This window comes from Rhinopithecus roxellana, chromosome 11 (assembly GCF_007565055.1).
Source record: "Rhinopithecus roxellana isolate Shanxi Qingling chromosome 11, ASM756505v1, whole genome shotgun sequence".
Lineage (NCBI taxonomy): Eukaryota > Metazoa > Chordata > Mammalia > Primates > Cercopithecidae > Rhinopithecus > Rhinopithecus roxellana.
Window position 1 is genome coordinate 38,324,263 of NC_044559.1, and position 18,979 is coordinate 38,343,241.

Here is an 18,979-nt window from a genome sequence, read left to right on the forward strand (position 1 = left end):
CCTCAGAGCAGACAAGTGCTGGCATTCAGGATGAGCAGTTGCCAAATGCTGGGGGATGTGAGGGCCAGAAGGCATATGACCCTTAGCAAATCATTCTTCCATTAGACAGCATCCTTATACCAAGGTGTTTGGACTTAAGCTGTTTTATATTGTAAGATATAATGCTGTTTTAATGGATCACCAGGGATAGAATCATGAACTAGTTTATGAGCATGTGAGTTTGTCTTCCATTTGGTTTACTGGATTTCCATTTTTTATAATCAGCATTATCAGTATAGGTGGAGAAAAAAACCTGTTACTCAAGTCCCTCTGCATACAGGAAATATCAGCATTACCATTTGAGGAAAATTGTGTTATAAGACAGTTACATGGTAGCGCTTCACTCTCAAAGTTCCCAGTTGAGAAGAGCTGTGTTGTGGATTCGTTTTTCCAGGTTGAAGAATTATTTTTAAAGACAAGGCATGCTTCTTAATTTTACTCTTGAAGTTTCTAATTGTTGCCAAGACAAGAAATTAGGTGGTTTGAGGATTGCAGCTTTCTTTTCCTGGATGGCTCTGATAGTTGTTCCATAAAGCCCTTCCAGCAACAGCTCTGTTTTCTGGATGCCATGGGTGGGGCAAGGATGGGGTGGCCAGAGGCTGCTGAGATAGACCGCATTCTGCATATTATAAGTTGTTTGTAGAATTTGCCCCTTTGCAGGCATTTAAATAGTGGGTGCAAAACCATCATTGCTTTTCTAGTTATGTTAAAGAGAATAAAACTTGCCTACTCAGAAGGCCCGGTACCTATCAAAATCTCGAAGACTGGCACTCTTATCTTTTAATGCTTTTATGGGTTCACTACCCCAGCTTTGTATTTGTATTACTTTTACTTTTCATTTGGTCCACCATGTTTATTTGTTTGTTTTTACCACTTAGGAGATCCTAACTCATGAAACAGGCATTTGGAGGGGCTGGGGCTCACCTCTCAGTAAGTGGGCTTTGCTCTGAATTCAAATGCCAATCCCCTCCTATTGATTTTCTCTTCGGTTGTGAGTCGAACACACCTTCCTCACCACAGCAGTGTGTGGAGAGCAGGTTTAATTTACCTGCCTGCATTGTGTCCACCCTGCTTGTTCCCCGGGCACCTGACTGACCTGCTTGATGCTGTTCATGCCTTTCTTCATGGCACTTTGGAAACATTACATGCCACCTGGCTTATTTAATTGTGTATACCTTTTTTTTTTTTTTAAAGTACAATTATTGCACAATAAATCTTTCAAGAGAGGTTTGAAAGCCAGCGAGCTAGGTTTTAAAGGCTACAGAACATTTAAAGGAAGAAAACTTTACCTGAAACAGGCTGTTAATAAATATGTTTTGGGTGAATTGACAAACGCTGGTCAGTTAAGTCTGCATGATGCCAAATAATCAGTCTGACTGAACTGCTTTTCCTGCAGTGCAGTTTTTTTGTTGCGTTCATATCATGTGCCCAGTCCTAGGTTCCGGGGTCCTTAAAATGACATATTCATACATTCAAGTCTAATGTGGATGAGCCAAGAGATGGAAGGCAATTAGGAATAAGGTAGTGATGACCGTTCTTTATAAGGTGACCTGCCTGCCTGAGGGCCATGCAAGGATCGAGGCCCCATGCCCTGCATTCCAGTTGGGTGTCCCAACTGGTATCTCACGGTGCTTCCTCAGCAGACGTCTGTGGTGGCCAGGGTGGCTTACTTAGTGTCCTGCTTGGTAAATAACTCATGTTTTACTCATTGCCACCTCCCTTGCTGTCCAAATCTTTTCCATCTTTCAAAGTTTACCTCAACTCCCGCCTCTACAGGGTAGCTTTCCCTGGGCACTGAACCAGAAGTGAGCACTCCACCCGGGACCCTGGAGTCCCTGTTCTTGTCCGTGCAGGGAGGTAACTAAGATGCTGGGATAGGACCTTAAGGGCATGCAACACCTAATAGGTGTCCCGTCAGCTGTTGTCAGCCAGATGACAGTGCTATAGTCTTAGATAATGCCATGTAACTAGGGCAGTGTTTCTCAAAGTTTGTTGACACCATTGTCACGTGAGGACCATTGTCAAATTTCATGTTTTAACCTGCTCCATCTCTCCACCCCTACATTTCCTTGAGAATCATTAATCTTGGGGAGATGAGACATCTATTGTTAGGGGGGTTAAACCTTTGTGTTACGTGGGGAGAACGGTCCTGGTGTACCAAGTCTAGTGCCGCCATTATTTTAAAAATTGAGCTCTTTATTGAATACAAGTATCAATTCACTTGGCAAGCAGCATAAAAAGAAACAGTTAAGTTAGAAGCTGACAGGTTGAGCTGGCAGCCTAACTTAGAGGGTCAAGGAAGTCCTTATCTTCACATGTTACACAGATCACTGGAGAATGTCTTGGGAAATGATAAATGGGTTAAGCACTGAGTGGAGTCTTATCTGGGGACAAGAGCTGGGAGTAATAGCTAACAGACAAGATGGGTTGCAGTAGGCCAACATCAGATACATTTTTATCTATTTAGATTTGCCAACTGCAAAAAGAAAATATTGGGGGAGTAGTTCACATGGAGAAAAACTTGCACATGATGCCCCCTTGCCGTCCTCTGTGTTCGTCTACCTACCATGGAGTGCTGCAAGCGGCTCCTGTCTGCCCCATCCTAGCTGTACACCGCTCAGTCAAATTCTTTAACTGCTCCGTGCCTGTTTTCTCACCTCCCACAGAGGGTTATTGTGATGTATTTTCTCTAAAATGCTTAGCATGCTCTTGGCATGATAAATGCCAGCTGTGTTATCAAATATAAGCAAATACTTATTTGACAATCTGGTTTGAAAGCAGAGCAGCACATTTTTGTCAGTTTTTAAATTTTCAGTAACAATAAAGGAGGGCATGAGCGTTTCATGCTCATCAGAAGAGGATTTTGAAAAAATCATATATTTAAGCTAGAGGACAGCTAGGATTGGGGAGGAAATCACATGTGTGAAAAAATAGTAGCTCTAGCATGTTTTGCCTGAGAAAAAATCTAACGGGCCATGATAATATGGTCTTAAAAGATTGGGGGCCAGGCATGGTCACTTGCACCTGTAATCCTACCACTTTGGGAAGTTGAGGCAGGAAGATCACTTGAGCCCAGGAGTTTGAGCAACCTGGGCAATATAGTGAGATCTCATCCCTACCAAAAAAAAAAAAAAAAAAAAAAAAAAAATGAAAATTAGCCAGGCTTGGTGGCATATGCGTGTAGTCACAGCTACTCAGGAGTCTGAGGTGGAAAGATGGCTTGAGCCCGGGAAGCAGCAGTGAGCTGAGATTGCACCAGTGCAATATGGCATGAGTGAGACTCTGTCTCAAAACAACAACAAAAGATTGTAAGGGCAGCCTGTGAAGATACCAGAACTGGCCGGGTACAGTGGCTCATGTCTGTAGTCCCAGCACTTTGGGAGGCTGAGGAGGGGGGATCACCTGAAGTCAGGAGTTTAAGACCAGCCTGGCCAACATGGTGAAACCCTGTCTCTACTAGAAATACAAAAAAAGTAGCTAGGTGTGATGGTGCACACCTGTAGTATCAGCTACTTGGGAGGTTGAGGTGGGAGGATTGCTTGAACCCAGGAGGTAGAGGTTGCAGTGAGCCAAGATCAGAATACCACGATCCAGCCTAGCTGATGAAGGAAGACTTCGTTTCAAACAAACAAACAAACAAACAAAAAAAGAAAAAGATATCAGAACCAGATTCATGAATGCAAACAATGGAAACGGGTTGTAGTCCAGACTTAGGTACATTTCTCACATGTGAGGGCTTCTTTCATTAAGGAGAGAGCACATCTTTTCAAGGTGTGTTGCCACAATGATGTCTGTAAACAGAAGTTGGACTGGGTGACCTCCAGGATCCCCATGCCCCAATTCCAAGATTCTAAGTATAACAAACCTAACCTGCCTATCCCTTGCTTCATAGAGTATAAGTTCCCACAGTGGACTTATGGCCCGACAGGTATAATGAAAATACTGCAGCGACCACTTCTGCTGTCTCCAATTGCCTGGAATTTTTAGAGTGTAGAACTACAGGTCTTTTAGGTCAGGCGTCTGGCGATTGCTCCAAATGCCTGGTTAATAGCAAATAATACTACATAGCTTTCAAACTAATAGTCCTTAAAAACAGTAGGTTAAAACCATCTTACCTTTATGAAACAAGAAGTTAATATACTTGCACTTTGCTCTCTTTTAGGCTATTCTCATGGATCACAACTGCCCTATTAAAACAAAAATGTACACTCAGAATAATATCCAGTCCTATCCAATAGGTGATGATGAAGAATCTGAAAGTGACTGAGACCCTCAAAAATCGTCCAAGTGTTTAATTGTATAAAACAGTGTTTCCAGTGACACGACTCATCCAGAACTGTCTTAGTCATACCATCCATCCCTGGTGAAAGAGTTAAACCAAAGGTTATTATTTCTTTTCCATGGTTATGGTCGATTGCCAACAGCCTTATAAAGAAAAAGAAGCTTTTCTAGGGGTTTGTATAAATAGTGTTGAAACTTTATTTTATGTATTTGATTTTATTAAATATCATACAATATATTTTGATGAAATAGGTACTGTGTAAATCTATAAATATTTGAATCCAAACCAAATATAATTTTTTAACTTACATTAGCAAACATTTGGGCAAAAATCATATTGGTAATGAGTGTTTAAAATTAAAGCATACATTATCTCAGACTCTTCCAACAAAGAGAAACTAGAATGAAGTCTGAAAAACAGAATCAAGTAAGACAGCAAGTTATATAGTGACACCGAATGAGTGTTATTTAACTTGTAGTTACTACCAATATATTTATGAGTTAAAGAGCTAGTTCTCTCAAGTGTAGAGGACAAGAACTTGTGTCAGTTATCTTTTGAATCCATAAATCTTAGCTGGCGTTAGTTTCCTATGTAATCACCTACCTAGAAGAGAGTTGTAAATTGTATGTTAACATGTTATCTGGTTGGCAGCAAACACTAAAGCCAATAAGGGAAAAATAGTAAATGTTTTGAAAGCAGAGAAAAGCAACCAAACATATTGTTATGAACTAAAAGCTTTCCCTTTAAGATGCATACTTGATTGTCTTACTGGATGAAAGAAAACTGAGGGTACATGTACCTTTCACTGTCAAGGTTGTTTAAACATGATAAGGTTAATCGCCATCTACTTCAAGTTTTAGAAAAAGAAACAAGAGGCTAAAAACAGCTGCTCTGACTTTAATATCTGACTATATCTTTGATCTGTTTGCAGATCATCCAAGTGTTTTCTAGGAATATGTTTATTTTAGGTTGTCTGAAACTATGATTTTTTAGACTCCTGAAAGTTGTTCACATCAATGTGAAGACAACTTTTAAATGAAAATGAGGAATGAAATTATGTCTTGAATCATATATTAAGAAGTAAAAATAATAGTGATCAGGCAGAAAAGAAAAATGGAACATCTAAAAATGTATGTGCTAACTATATCATCCAGTGTTCAGTGTCGTGTATTTTTCTAAGCATGACAACATTGATGTGCCTTTTCAGTGTAACAGCAAATACTGTTAGTGAACATTGTCAATTTATGTCGTTTTGTTAAGAGATACGACTGGAGTGTGCAGTGTGGAATGTCTCTAATAATAGTTATTAATCCTGCAGTTCTATAATCACAAACAAAAATTACTTAGTTTTGTTAAGCTAAGATTGTGTTTGTGTTAACTTGGACATCAAGGAGCAAAGAACTTTAGAACAAAGACTCCTCAATCTTGGTGACCTTCTTATTCTCTAGGAAAGTAACACTTCCTTTGTTTCATGAAGCTTTTCTGTGGGGCTTCGATTATTTCAAGTCTGGTTTCCAAGTGCAGTGCGTTTGAAGCAAACAAACTTCCAAGTCACTTATTTGGCATTGGTCAACTTGGCCAAGTCTGCTACTTTGGAAGATGGCTCTGGAGGAAATTCTCATATGGCTAAAAAGGCAGGCTAGTTACTTACTTCTACAGGGGTAGAGCCTTAAAAAAGAACTGCTACAAATTGGTTCTCTTTGAGGGTTTCTGGCTCTCCCTGCCCCCAATACCGTATACTTTATTGCAATTTTATTTTTGCCTTTATGGCTCTGTGTCTTTCTGCAAGAAGGCCTGGCAAAGGTATGCCTGCTGTTGGTCCCTCAAGATAAGATAAAATATAAATAAAACCTTCGGAACTGCTTTGGGAGCAAAAGATAGGTTGTACCTGGGGAAAAAATTATAAGTCATAGAATAGAATATGACTAATATTCTTGGTTAGCAAGACTGAAAAGAGGCTTTTTTAAAAAAAAAGTAAGTACCAGAATAACATACAGTTCTCTGAACATTTATTTTTTGAACAGAGGTGGTTTTGATGTTCGTACCCGGCAATACAGATACAAAAACCTGAATGAGGTAGCAATGAATATTCAGCTGTTTGACTGCTAAGTGCATCTGTCCATATTTTAGCAAGTTTACTTAATAAATCTTCTGAATCATGTTTTGTGCCTGTTTGTATTCCTTCATAAACCAAATGTTGTTGGAATAAAATACATAAGGTATCATTTTGACTGTGGATATTTAATTAAAAACTATTCTTCTGTGCTTGTAGGAATCAGGTAAAAGCCACTCCGGGTTAGCTTGACCATACTTTCTTGGCTTCCTATAATTTATTTTAAATTGAGATATGTAACTAGCCACATTCAATGTGGAAAAAATCCAGTAAGTTATCCTTGCATCTATAAACACTGCTGTCCTGTTGGTTGTCAACAAATAACCATACCTGATGAAAATAGCTGTAATATCCACCCATTTGACATAAACCCAGGGGAGTTCCGTAAAACCCTTGAAATCTGATACATTTTGAATGGTGTGCCAATGGGTATCTTCCTGTGGTGAAAGTCCACATCTTTAATCAGATCTTAAAAGGGGATCTATGGCCCAAAAGGAATTAGGGGAACCTCTCCCTTTTTTTTTTTGGTAAGAAAAGCTGTTATGTCAATTTAGAAGAAGTATTTTTAAAAGTAGATATTTAAAATTTATTCACTTTTAGGGAACTTAAGATTTTATTATTTACCTTATTAGTAAGAGCCAAATATTTCCAAATTGCTTTTAAAAAATTCAGCTATATATTTAGAACTTGATAGTACCCTTCAAAATTTTTAGGTTGTGTTTTCTCCTCCCAGCATCACAAAACAGCCACTTATTTCAAGTACTTCTGATATTGAATGTAAGGCTTGATATGAAGAAATACAGCCTATTATGATTGCTAATGATGCTAAAATGTTGCTCAGTTTGTCTAAACCAAACCATTCATTCAGCTAACACTAACGTAGAAAATTAAAGTCTAATTACTAATACATAGCCAAAGAAAACCCATAAACTTGATAATCCATAAGGAAACAATAGTAAAAAAATGTTTTGGGGCAGTCTGCAAAACAGCAATTTTGTTTAGGAAAAGTGGACTTTGTTATGCTTTTCTGCATGGCCAAATTATACCAGAAGATAATTCCATAGAGATGTAGCAATCACCTTTTTTGAAGATGTCATTAAATGAAGATATTCTTGTTTTCTGTGGTAGTCTTTATTATTTTTTAGCTATTGATACATAGCATGGCAGCAAGATTACATCAGTAATGTAATATAATACAGCTTTTTCATTGAAGCTTTATACCTTACTATACTCTAGGCTATTTGGAGTGTTCCCCCGCTTGCACTAAAGTACAACTATGATGTCTCTACTGCCTCTCCCAGTGAAATATAAAAATATTGCACTACATTACAGATATAGTTTACAAATGTCATTAGCAGCATTACTGAGCTTTCTATAATTGTGGTCTACATAGTTAAATACTTTTAAAACATGAGTAGATTCTTATAAAACCAAAGTTCTGCATTATTTCAACAGCTCTTTCAAATGCATCAGTTTCAGCAACATTCTTGGGTATCATGAAAACTTCCATGGTTTAATCAGTAAACACCAGCCACTTACAAGTAGTCCACCTTCCAGGTTATCAATGGTAAGTTATTTTTTATAAAATCAGTTGTGGTTACACACTGAGCAGACTGCTTCAAGTGTAACTTATAGAACAATACTTTAGCTTTCAGGGAATCTGGTGTGTAAATTCTTCTATAGCACTGTTCTTTTAAAATAAGATCATGTGGCCGGGCGCACTGGCTCACGCCTGTAATCCCAGCACTTTGGGAGGCCGAGGTGGGTGGATTACGAGGTCAGGAGACTCAGACCATCCTGGCTAGGACGGTGAAACCCCATCTCTACTAAAAATACAAAAAATTAGCCGCAACTGTAGTCCCAGCCACTCGGGAGGCTGAGGCAGGAGAACGCTGTGAACCCCGGAGGCGGAGCTTGCAGTGAGCCGAGATCATGCCACTGCACTCCAGCCTGGGAGACAGCGAGACTCCATCTCAAAAAAAAAAAAAAAAAAAAAAAAAAAAAAAAAAAAAAAAAAAAAGAGATCACGCTTAAATAAGTAATGAAGTATACTGGATGTTTTTGTTATAAACTTGGCTAAGAAAGGTATTTAGTACCTGAAATTTTCACTTCCTAAAGTAACAAAAGGCATGAGACTTGGCTATTGATTTTTAAAGTGGAATAACTTTTCTACCCTCAAAAATGTCTTTCTCATTCATATAAATAATGCCTTTTACTTGTATATCTTTTTACTGTTCAAAGCACTTTTGCAGTTATGCTATTGTTTTCCTCACAACAATACTGTGAGGGAGGGAAAAGTATTATTATTCCCATTTTAGAGATGGGTAAACTGTGGGATGGAGTCCTTTTGTAACTGCCTATGCTTGCACAGTTCGTTAATGGAAGGGCTTGAACTTAAACTCTTTTATGGAGTCCTGGACTCTAGACCTGGGCCCCAATCCTTACTATTACACCATGCGTTTTCCTGCCAGCAATAAAAGCTGCTCCATCTAGTTTTAAACTCATGTCAGTTTCACTATATAGCAATCATCATAGCAGTTACCTACACAAGGGACAAACATATACTTGTCTATTTTATAGATATATAACAGACTGAAACTATTAAGGTACCCCAACAGTAGTCAAGCCTACTTGTTTTCCCTCAGTCATGTGTTACTGGGATCCATAAAATGGACCCAGTATATCTTCACTTTTCGAGAACTGGTCCCAATTCCTGTGTATGAATACTGTCTGTCTGTTTTTCTCATTCTTTTCTTAATGAATACTTACTACAGAAGTATTCAGAATGATCACCATTCCTTTACGACTGTAAGACGCCAAAGCAATAAGTATATTTTGCATGATTCCTTTCCTTCACAGAATACTCCTACATTAAAATGTTTCTAAAACAAAACCAGCCCAAACTAGTTATCAACACAGTCATTTTAAAGAGTCCTCCAAAACTTTAAATACCCTTTCACATGCTTTATTTCCTATGGGAGAACTGATAAGGAAAATTATCATAGATGTTTAAACTTTTAATCATAAAATTTAAATTTCCATTTAAAAGGAAAGCATCAATATTTTAAAAGATTATATTTCAAAATGCTATGTTACTATTTGTCAGTAATTAAGTCTTGTTATCCTCTCTACAAAATTCTTGACCAACTGCATTCTACATTTATTTCCTATTACATTGTCTTTCAGTGTAAGCTCTTCAAATTAATCACCATGTTTACCATACAGCTGCACAAAAGCTTTAGAAAAAAATTTCACAGAAGTATTGAAAGCAAGCAATATATGTAAAAAAAAATTTTTTTTTAAAACTCAATCAGCATAACAGACTAAAGCTGCAGCATCTGCTTTCATGTTATGTTTGGCAAAAATAAAACAAAAAGCACCCCCAAACCCCCAATATAACAAAAATCTCAAGCAAGTAGAGACGATAAACTTCCTAACACAAAAGAAAGATTCAAAAACCTGTTCCCTCAATGATTGCTGTTGTCAATTTGGGCATGCAGCAAATTTGTTATAACCATGATGGAAATGAAAATATTTTAAGAATCTAGACAGTATTCTATTTAACACTAATTCAAAAACCAAGAGGAAGGAAAATAACACAAGGGAACACCATACATACATAAACATGAAAAGTTAGCTTATATAATTACATAATTAGAAAAGTTAAAAATAAATTAGTAAAAATAAATTCCCAGTATAAACCCAAAAAAGCATAGCTATAAATGCAATCCAAAACAACCAATTAGTAAGCTGGTCATGTTTTTACTGGAAAACAACCTTTTTCATTTTTGTTCTTACACAGGCAAGTAACTGGAGAAGCAGACCAGAGTGCATAAGAGGATTTAAACATGGTTTTATCTGTGGTACTTTAGATGCAACTTTACCCCGTTCATTTGAAAGTTTAAATAGACCTGTCTGCTACACAGACTCGGATGGGCCAAATAAGTCATCTGATATGCTGCTGAATGGCTGAGAGTCTATTAGCTGGCTTATTTCATTATCAAGGTCTTCTTCTGTATCATCTGTGTACTTGCTTATTTTTTTGGAGTGCTGGTCTAAAGATAGACTTTCTAAAGTTTCTATATCTTCAATGCCTGCTCTGTAGTGGATCATAAGAAGTGTTAGAGCTTGTAGCCTTTCACCTGATTTTGCTAAGGCAGCAGAAAGAAGTGATTTTTTCCTTGTGTCAGTTGTCTCTTTTTCTTCTCTAACAAGAGAATTATTGTGTTCCAACTCCTGATCAATTTCATTCTGTAGCTTATCCAACATGAACTCTAGTTTCTGGATCCTTTCCTCTGTAGGCAAGCCCCTGTACAGATCACGACCAATTTCTTTAACTGCAATGAAAACACTGTCATCCAGACCACCCTCTTTTCTCACTAACTTTATTCCTGTGCTGTTTCCCCGTTTAGAAGGACTGTTTGGACCACAGACCTCCGTGTCACTGCCTTCATTGTCTGACGTGTTGGGTGTGTGTTTTGGTGAAGGTTCTACGAGATCCGTTCCTGGTTCAGAAAGGCGAGTTTTTGAGACTTGACGCAAATTTAATAAACGAGAACTAGTATTGATAATATGCCTTGTCAAACCTGTTGTTTTATTGACTGACTTGCTAGCTTCAGCATCAACACGAGGAGGCAGGCCTAAGAGGGTTTCCTGTCCTTCCAGCCTAAGGTTTTTCAGGGTCCTGTCTATTCGCCTGTCAGTTGCTCCACAAACAGAAGTCTCAGCTAGACACTTTTCTTGACATTTTTTATGGCAAACATAAGCACAAAACATACACTGGGAAGCTGCTTTAGTCCAAACTTTTTTCTTACAGTAGTCACACCATGTTGGGTTCTGGAACTGAGTATCCTGGAAACTGTGTTTGTTTTCTGTTAAACCCATCTGTCCAACAAATTGCTCCTCTTTAGGGAGAACAGAAACTTCTTCAACCAAATGGGGTTCTTTTTCTTTCTCTACGTTAGTAACTACATGGTGGTCTGATTCTCCTTCTTTCAAATATTTGAAGTGAATAGTAATGTCACCATAGCAAAATTTGTCATTGAATCCCTTTTGCATACTCAGATTACGCAGAGCAGTTCTAGTGACTATTGCCTTAGGTGAGGGGGCTTCCAGTCTCAATTTGGAAAGGTATTCCATGTTTGATGTAGCTAGGCATCCTAAAGCCACATCTTCAAGTTTTAAACTAACATGCCCCAAACAGATGAGACCTCCCAACTTAAAAGGATCCCTGCACCACAGTGCAATGTTTAGGTACCTGTGACAGGCTTCTATGTCAAACAAACAGGATGCTCTGGTTCTTGTCCATTTTCCTAGCTTATTACGATAAAGAATTTCTGATGATTCCCATGTTTGACGGTCGTCCGAACTGTCCTTAGTAGGGCAGGAAGTTTCTGAAGTGACATCTTTGGCCACTTCTTGCTTTGCTAAAAATTGCTTAGATGCAGCTGCATCATCTATGGGATCCACATTTTTTGCTTGCTTTTCAGCAGATTTATCTACAAGAGGAGGCGGCGGCACCTTCTCTGGCTTTTCAACAAGAACATCTGGTTCTGCCTGATTTGGAGCATCAGTGGAAGGCAAAGGAACTTTCACTTGTGGTCGTGGTGGCACGGGTGGTTTGAAAGTGGATCCTTGGGTGGGTTTTGACACTTGTGCTGGGTCTGTTATCTCAGAAGTTTTTAGGGGTGGAGGTTTATTTCCATCTTTGGACTGAATTTTTGGTGGTAGTGGGTGACTTCCTACAGCTAATTTACGGTTTAAAACTGGTGATATAGCTCCAAGGGGTTTAATAGAAAGTGTTGTTGGAGTACGTTTGGGACTGTGACTTAATGATTGTGCCTCATCTTTGAACTCATTTTGTGCTCTGACATCACTTGCCAAGTCTTCAAATTCAGAATCCAGCTCTCTACTTTCAGTATCTACTGTCAACCCGGCAGCTTCCTCTTCGTAAGCTGATTGGCATGAGCTTGACAAAAAGTTTTCTTCCAACTGGCCAAAGTTATCTTGCAGCACTGCACCTTGATTACTCTGGCCAACAGGCCTTTCATAGTACACCAGGACTCGGTCACCAGCCTGTTTGATAAGCTTCAATACTTGCAGTGTTGATGTAATTTTCACACCTGGTTTAAGATTTTAAAAGGGAAAACATGTAAATTACTGCAAGAGAAATTACCACATTTGTTAAATATATTTAATTAAATATATATAATTGCCATTACCTCTGGTTATTTAACTAATAGAAGAGTAATAGGAAAACCTCAACAATATCTTATTTGGCTTTTTGACGAATTGGTGTGCTAATTCTCAAACCCTGAATGTGCTGATATCCTGGAGATGTTTATCTTTTCAAACCAGATGATGACACAGGATCCCTAAAAGAGTGCCACGATGCTAATTCCTAATTACTTTTTATCTCTTCGTAGGTTAGATGACATCTCTCAGTTTGAACTGAAGAAGTGAACAGAGGGAGATCTATTTAAAGGCTTCTATTAATGGCTATGTCAGACTTAGGGAAAGCTGTGATTCCACTGAAGGAAATTCTAAAATACTCCAGGGATTACAAGACATATGATGAAAGATTCAAATTAAGAGACCAGTGCTTGAAAATAATGTAGCAAAATACTATACTATGAATAACATACTTTTACAGATTCTTTTTATCAACCCTATCCATCCCATTCATCTTTTTCAAAACCAGAAAGAACAAGTAAGGGATAAACTACTTTGAAGTTAAGTAAGTTGGTTACTATCTGCATCTGTAATATCTATGTTAAGTTTTGATTTTTCTAATTTTTTAATTGTTACACGTAGTTTAAAATTCGAAAGGTATAAAAAGATGTACAGTAAAAAATATTCTTTCCACTTCTATCTCCCAGACATACTGTCACTTCCCTGACCTTAGTAGCTTCTAGTGTATTCTTCTATAGATATTCTAGGTGTGTTAGCACTGAAAGGTGCTACTTGTTTCCTGTCACTCTTCCCACACTCTCTAAAATAGCACTTGCCCAAGCTATCCCTTTATGTAGAACTTAGAGAAAGAATAAGAAGGCTCTTTGTTTTCCAAAGATCTTCGGGCCATCCTAATATATCTAAGTAATACCACCCCCTTCTCATAACTTGACTTCAGGGTTCCTCAACCTGTGTCCTCTTACATTAGCTGTTTGGGAAGATCAGGCTTTAGACTCAGTCATTACTTGGAATTTGTCCACATCAAAGATCTTTCATTTTCAATTATTCTCTGATCACAATCTCCTATTTTTCACCTCTTACAATCCTGTCTGCTTACTACTTCTAGGCAACTTCCCGGCCCAATCATTCCTCTTTTCTTCTCATAGTCCTGTTAGTCTCCTGATACCACTTGCTCTTCTATCCAACCCTATGTCTCAAGATTACAGTGATGTTCTTACCAATATTTTATTGTCTTGTCCTTGTGTTTTTTGATCCCCAGCTTTACTAGCCCCACTATTGCCCTTTCCTGCTCTTGGGCTTGCCACCTGGATCTGTATGAAGTTAGCCATCCATCTTTGGCAAGGTGTTCAGGGCTGCTTAGCATTCTTTTGATTGGTCTCTAAACAACTAAGTCTCTCAAACATCAGCTGCAAACCTTTCCTGTTTGCCTAGAGTCTACTCACCCTACTCTCTTTTACTCTGTGAATGATATCACCTTATTTGCCAAAAAGATCAATATGAAGCTACCTTTTCTCCCTACCAATCATTTTTAGTATTATCTTCAGAGGAGAAAGTATCCCTCTATTTGTATACTTACTTTGGATCCAATCCTATCTCCTTGCTGACTTTGCTCTATCAATTATCCTTATACTTTTTCTTCCTTCCTGCTTTTTCTTTAAAATTTTTCTTTTTCTTTGTTTCCACAACACTTTACACAATTGGTTCTGATCATCTCTCCTCTAGTTTCTTTTTCTCCACCTATACCACGTGCACCTTATATGCAACTGTTACCAAAGTTTGGCACTAGTTCTCTCACCCTTTTTTGCTTTCTCCCTGGTAAATTACAGCTACTCCAGTAGTTTCAAAAACTATCAACTTTTTCTTTGGTTTCCCTTCTTCACTCTAGTTCTACATTCCCAACTACTGGACTTCACCACCTGGACGTTCCTTTGGGACTAAATTTTCAGCAGAGCTAAAACCTTTCTTTGATTGTCTCTCTGTCCTCACTACTATCAATTAACTTGCCACTCCCAGTTAACTTAATCTGAATCCTAGGGATAGCTGACTCCCTAGAAACATTCAGCTGTCAACTCAAACTTGTGATTTCAGCCCGTTTTCCTTCCCTGATCAGATCCTCCTGATAACTGGCCTTCACTTGAGCAATAAACAGCCCTTTACTACAATCTCTCACTCAGACCTTCCCTACTTTAAACACCAAACATATTGCTACCAAATTTTCCTAAAGCTTTTGCCCCTTTAGCCTACAAACTTATCACACGGAAATTCAGAGCTTTCTAATATGGTGCTTCATTATTTATCTAGCGTTAAGTTCTACTATGTCCTTCTAACCACACTATGTCTCAGCAAAATTATAGTTTGACATACGCATAAATGAAAAATGAGTCCATCTAATGATCTACAGTAGGTAAAAACTTCAACTCAATCTGAACTCATTTTTTATGACTAAAAATCTGCCCTCGTCTCATCTATTCCTCAGTCATCAGGTGTTTTGTGGAGATGGCCATTGTGACTCTCTCTCAGGAATACACCATTCAAGTCTGGATTTTTCTTTTGGAATATTTCAAACATACTCAAAAGTTGAGGAAACAGTAAAGTGAATTCCATTTTGAGTTTCAAATATAATATTCTGCCAATCTTATTTCAACTATCATCAATTATATACCCATAAAAATGAATCAAGCTATATAAAAATGTTTTGAAAAATATCTGTTGACATGGGCAAAGTTTACAACATGCTGAAAGAAATAAAGACTATTACAAAAATGCAGTTTAGAAATTTTTGTTTCCTAAACAAAAACTGGGAAAAGCATATATTTATGTACAGAAAAGAACAAAAAACAAGAGACATACAAAAGCTTTTCTGTTATGTCCCAAGGTTAAAAAAAAAAAAAAAAAAGAATGTGTATTATATCTGCCCTTCATCTTAATAAATATTATTATTATTATTATTATTATTATTTGAGATGGAGTTTCACTCTTGTTGCCCAGGCTGGAGTGCTGCAATGGTATGATCTCAGCTCACTGTAACCTCTGCCTTCCAGGTTCAAGCAATTCTCCTGCCTCAGCCTCCTGAGTAGCTGGGATTACAGGCACCCACCACCACACCCAGCTAATTTTTGTATTTTCAGTAGAGACAGGTTTCACCATGTTGGCCAGGCTGGTCTCGAACTCCTGACCTCAGGTGATCCACCCACCTCAGCCTCTCAAAGTGCTGGGATTACAGGCGTGAGCCACCGAGCCCGGCCTATTGTTACCATTATTAACAAATGTTAGATGTCAAGGGATGACTTTTGCTTTTTCATTCTGTATACATTTATATTGCTTAGGTTAATTAATTTATTTTTGATAACAGGTATTTACTACTTGTGTAATTGCAACACAACCCCCAAAAAAGACCAAAAAAATTAATTCTATTCTATCAAAATATTAAATATTAATATAATGAATGATGTCTATTTTATGCCTCCCTAAGTGTTTATGCATGAGCATCACCATTTGGGAGGAGTTTGTGAGAAATGCAGAATCTTGGGCCCCACTACAGGTCTCCTGATTCAGAATGCACATTTTAACATCAGGTCTGGGTGACTGGCATACATGGGAAAGTTTGAGAAGCACTGCTTATGCCATGATCAGAGAGATTCCCATGTGAAAATATTAACTTAATTGGGCTCCCAGGTATGCAACTAAATAATTTTCATTATTTTATTGTCAAGATGGATTTGAATCAAAGGCAGAGTTTCTTTGACATGTAACCAAGGACAACTGCACCTTGATTTGGGAACTGTTCTAACTTATTTATTGTCTAAGCTGTGAAAAAAAAATCACATTGCCCTGAGAAGATCAACTGTGACCAACCATATGTTCAAGAAATCTCTCAACAAGCCTAGAATAGATGGGACAGGTACTACGAAGGTTGAAAAGGTTTGGACTTTCCCCCCACTGCTGTGTACAATGAGTCCTACTGCTTAGACATTTATATATAAACAAATAATCTGCTATCTTCGGAGAGTTTTTACTGTTAACAATCCAAGTAATAGGAAGGCATGTAAGTAACACATTTTTCCACCAGTGATTTGGGCTGAATTCTGAGCAACAACATACTAACAAATGGCTGGCCATTCAGATGACACAGGGTCACAGGACAGTTCAGATGTGCCCTCCTGGAAAAGGAATGTTAGTTCCTCTGCTGCTCATTATCTAGTGCTAAGTGATGGGGGCAGTAGTGCTAATATTACCAATTTTAGGTTCAGAGTAGCAATGGTGGTAGTCATACAGAAAGATAACCTAACTGTTTATTTGTCCTTACTTTCACATTCAAGAAAAAATAAACAGAGTAGTAGAAGGTGGGAAGGGAAGGAATAGAGTGGTTATATAAAAGTGGTCTAAATAAAGTATTTTAAAGATTTATACATTAGAACTAAAATGGCATGTATGTTTTAAATGTATTTTGAAGGCCTCCTTCAAATGTTTATTTATAATAAAGTTTATTACTTTATTTTCATTATAAAAGTAATATATGCATATTATAGAAACAAGGAAAAAGGAAGGGAGGAAAAACCTCACACCTACTTTGCAGTTTATCTGTAAAGGTAAAGTATAATGCATATTAGCATAATTACCTCCAATGGCGATAAGTCGATCTCCCCGCTGAAGATCTGCAATTGCAGCGGGCGAGTTTGGAGCCACAGTTTCAATGATGACGTGCCCAGCATACCCATCAGTTGACTGGACAAGACGAAGTGTAAGTCCAACACTTTGTAAATTCCCTTTTATTAATTCAACCTTTGATAAAGGGGAAAAAATGAAAACGGATTCAATGGATTTCTAGTAATAGAGGAAGAAAACAGTAACAGACTGTTCTGTGCAGAGAGCACCATGGCTGGATGCTGACTTTCGTATCATGGTGACTATTATTAAAGACAAATAAAGGAGAAAATCTTTACTGTAACAATATAAATTAACTATCCTTAGACTACACATTTAAATCATATAAAAAAATTAAACACTTTATCTTCAATGTGTTTTATTATTACTCCTTGCTCCATGCTCATTGTAGAAAATGGGAAATAAACAGAAAGGCAAAATAAAAAGAATACCATTCCCAATTATATAATCTAGAACTATTCTATATATTTTCTAATATATATTTAACACAAAATTGAGACGTCTCAATAAAACTGAGACATGAATCATGAATATAATTCTGAATCTTGCTTTTTTCAAATATAATGAAAATGATCTATGCCATTCATTATATGTGCTTTGGAAAATCCATTTTTTATGCTGTATCCTTTTCTTTTTTTCTTTCTTTTTTTTGAGACAGGGTTTCACTCTGTCACCTAGGCTGGAATGCAGTGGCACAACCTTGGCTCACTGCAACCTCCGCCTCCCAGGCACAAGCGATTCTCTCACCTCAGCCTCCCAAGCAGCTGGGACTACAGTTGTGCGCAACTACGCCCGGCAAATTTTTGTATTTTTTGTGTAGAGATGGGGTTTTGCCATTGTTGCCCACGCTGGTCTCAAAACTCCTGGGCTCAAGTGATCCGCCCACCTCAGCCTCCCAAAGTGCTAGGATTAAAGGCGTGAGCCACCACCCCTGGCCAGTGTATTCTTAAAGTTTCTTTTTTGGGAAGAGGCAAAGGAAAAGAGTTTACATTTATACTTTAATAAGAGTTATCGGCCGGGCGCAGTGGTTCATGCAGGTAATGCCAGCACTTGGGAAGCTGAGGTGGGCAGATCACGAGGTCAGGAGATTGAGACCATCTTGGCTAACATCAATCAGGAGATTGAAACCCTGTCTCTACTAAAAATACAAAAAATTAGCCAGGTGTGGTGGCAGTGTCTGTAGTCCCAGCTACTCGGGAGGCTGAGGCAGGAGAATGGCATGAACCCAGGAGGCGGAGGTTGGAGTGAGCCGAGATTGCACCACTGCACTCCAGCCTGGGTAACAAAGCGAGACTCCACCTCAGAAAAAAAAAAAGGAGTTATCATGTGGTGGGGATGGTGGTGCACACCTGTAATCCCAGCTACTCAGGAGGGCTCAGGTGGGAGGACCATTTGAGCCCAGTAGTTCAAGACCAACCTGGGCAACACAGTGAGACTCCATCTTTAATTAAAAAAAAAAAAGTTACATTGTTAATGAGATGTCCTGTTCTAACCCATCAAGATCATTTTGTTTTCTAAATAAACCTGCCATCCAATTTTCAGGAATGTGGATACCAGATTAACATCATCTGTGAATTAACGTCATCATCATCATCATACTATTTGTCCTCATTCAAACAACTGATTTAAAAAAAAAAACCTGGCAGCGTGCTACATCCCAGCTGATGACAAGAATTCAATTAGTGTTC

General features: G+C 38.1%; 2 protein-coding genes across 3 annotated transcripts in view; one reads left to right on the forward strand and one right to left on the reverse strand.

The window, feature by feature from the left end:
- Positions 1 to 6,543, forward strand: part of SLC18A2 (solute carrier family 18 member A2) — a 39,019-nt gene extending 32,476 nt beyond the window's left edge. The window contains exon 15 of the mRNA XM_030940724.1: positions 4,202 to 6,543. Coding sequence (XP_030796584.1) covers positions 4,202 to 4,306 — 105 coding nt within the window. The 3' untranslated portion in view covers positions 4,307 to 6,543. The remainder of the gene's footprint in view (positions 1 to 4,201) is intronic.
- PDZD8 (PDZ domain containing 8) overlaps positions 4,521 to 18,979 on the reverse strand; it is a 108,842-nt gene continuing 94,383 nt past the window's right edge. The window contains exons 4-5 of one of the 2 annotated variants that reach the window (XM_010388883.2): positions 17,246 to 17,408; positions 4,521 to 12,556 (exon numbers count right to left, since the gene is read on the reverse strand). In XM_010388883.2, coding sequence (XP_010387185.1) covers positions 10,353 to 12,556; positions 17,246 to 17,408 — 2,367 coding nt within the window. In that variant the 3' untranslated portion in view covers positions 4,521 to 10,352. The remainder of the gene's footprint in view (positions 12,557 to 17,245; positions 17,409 to 18,979) is intronic. The other variant, XM_030940723.1, reaches the window with a different exon arrangement.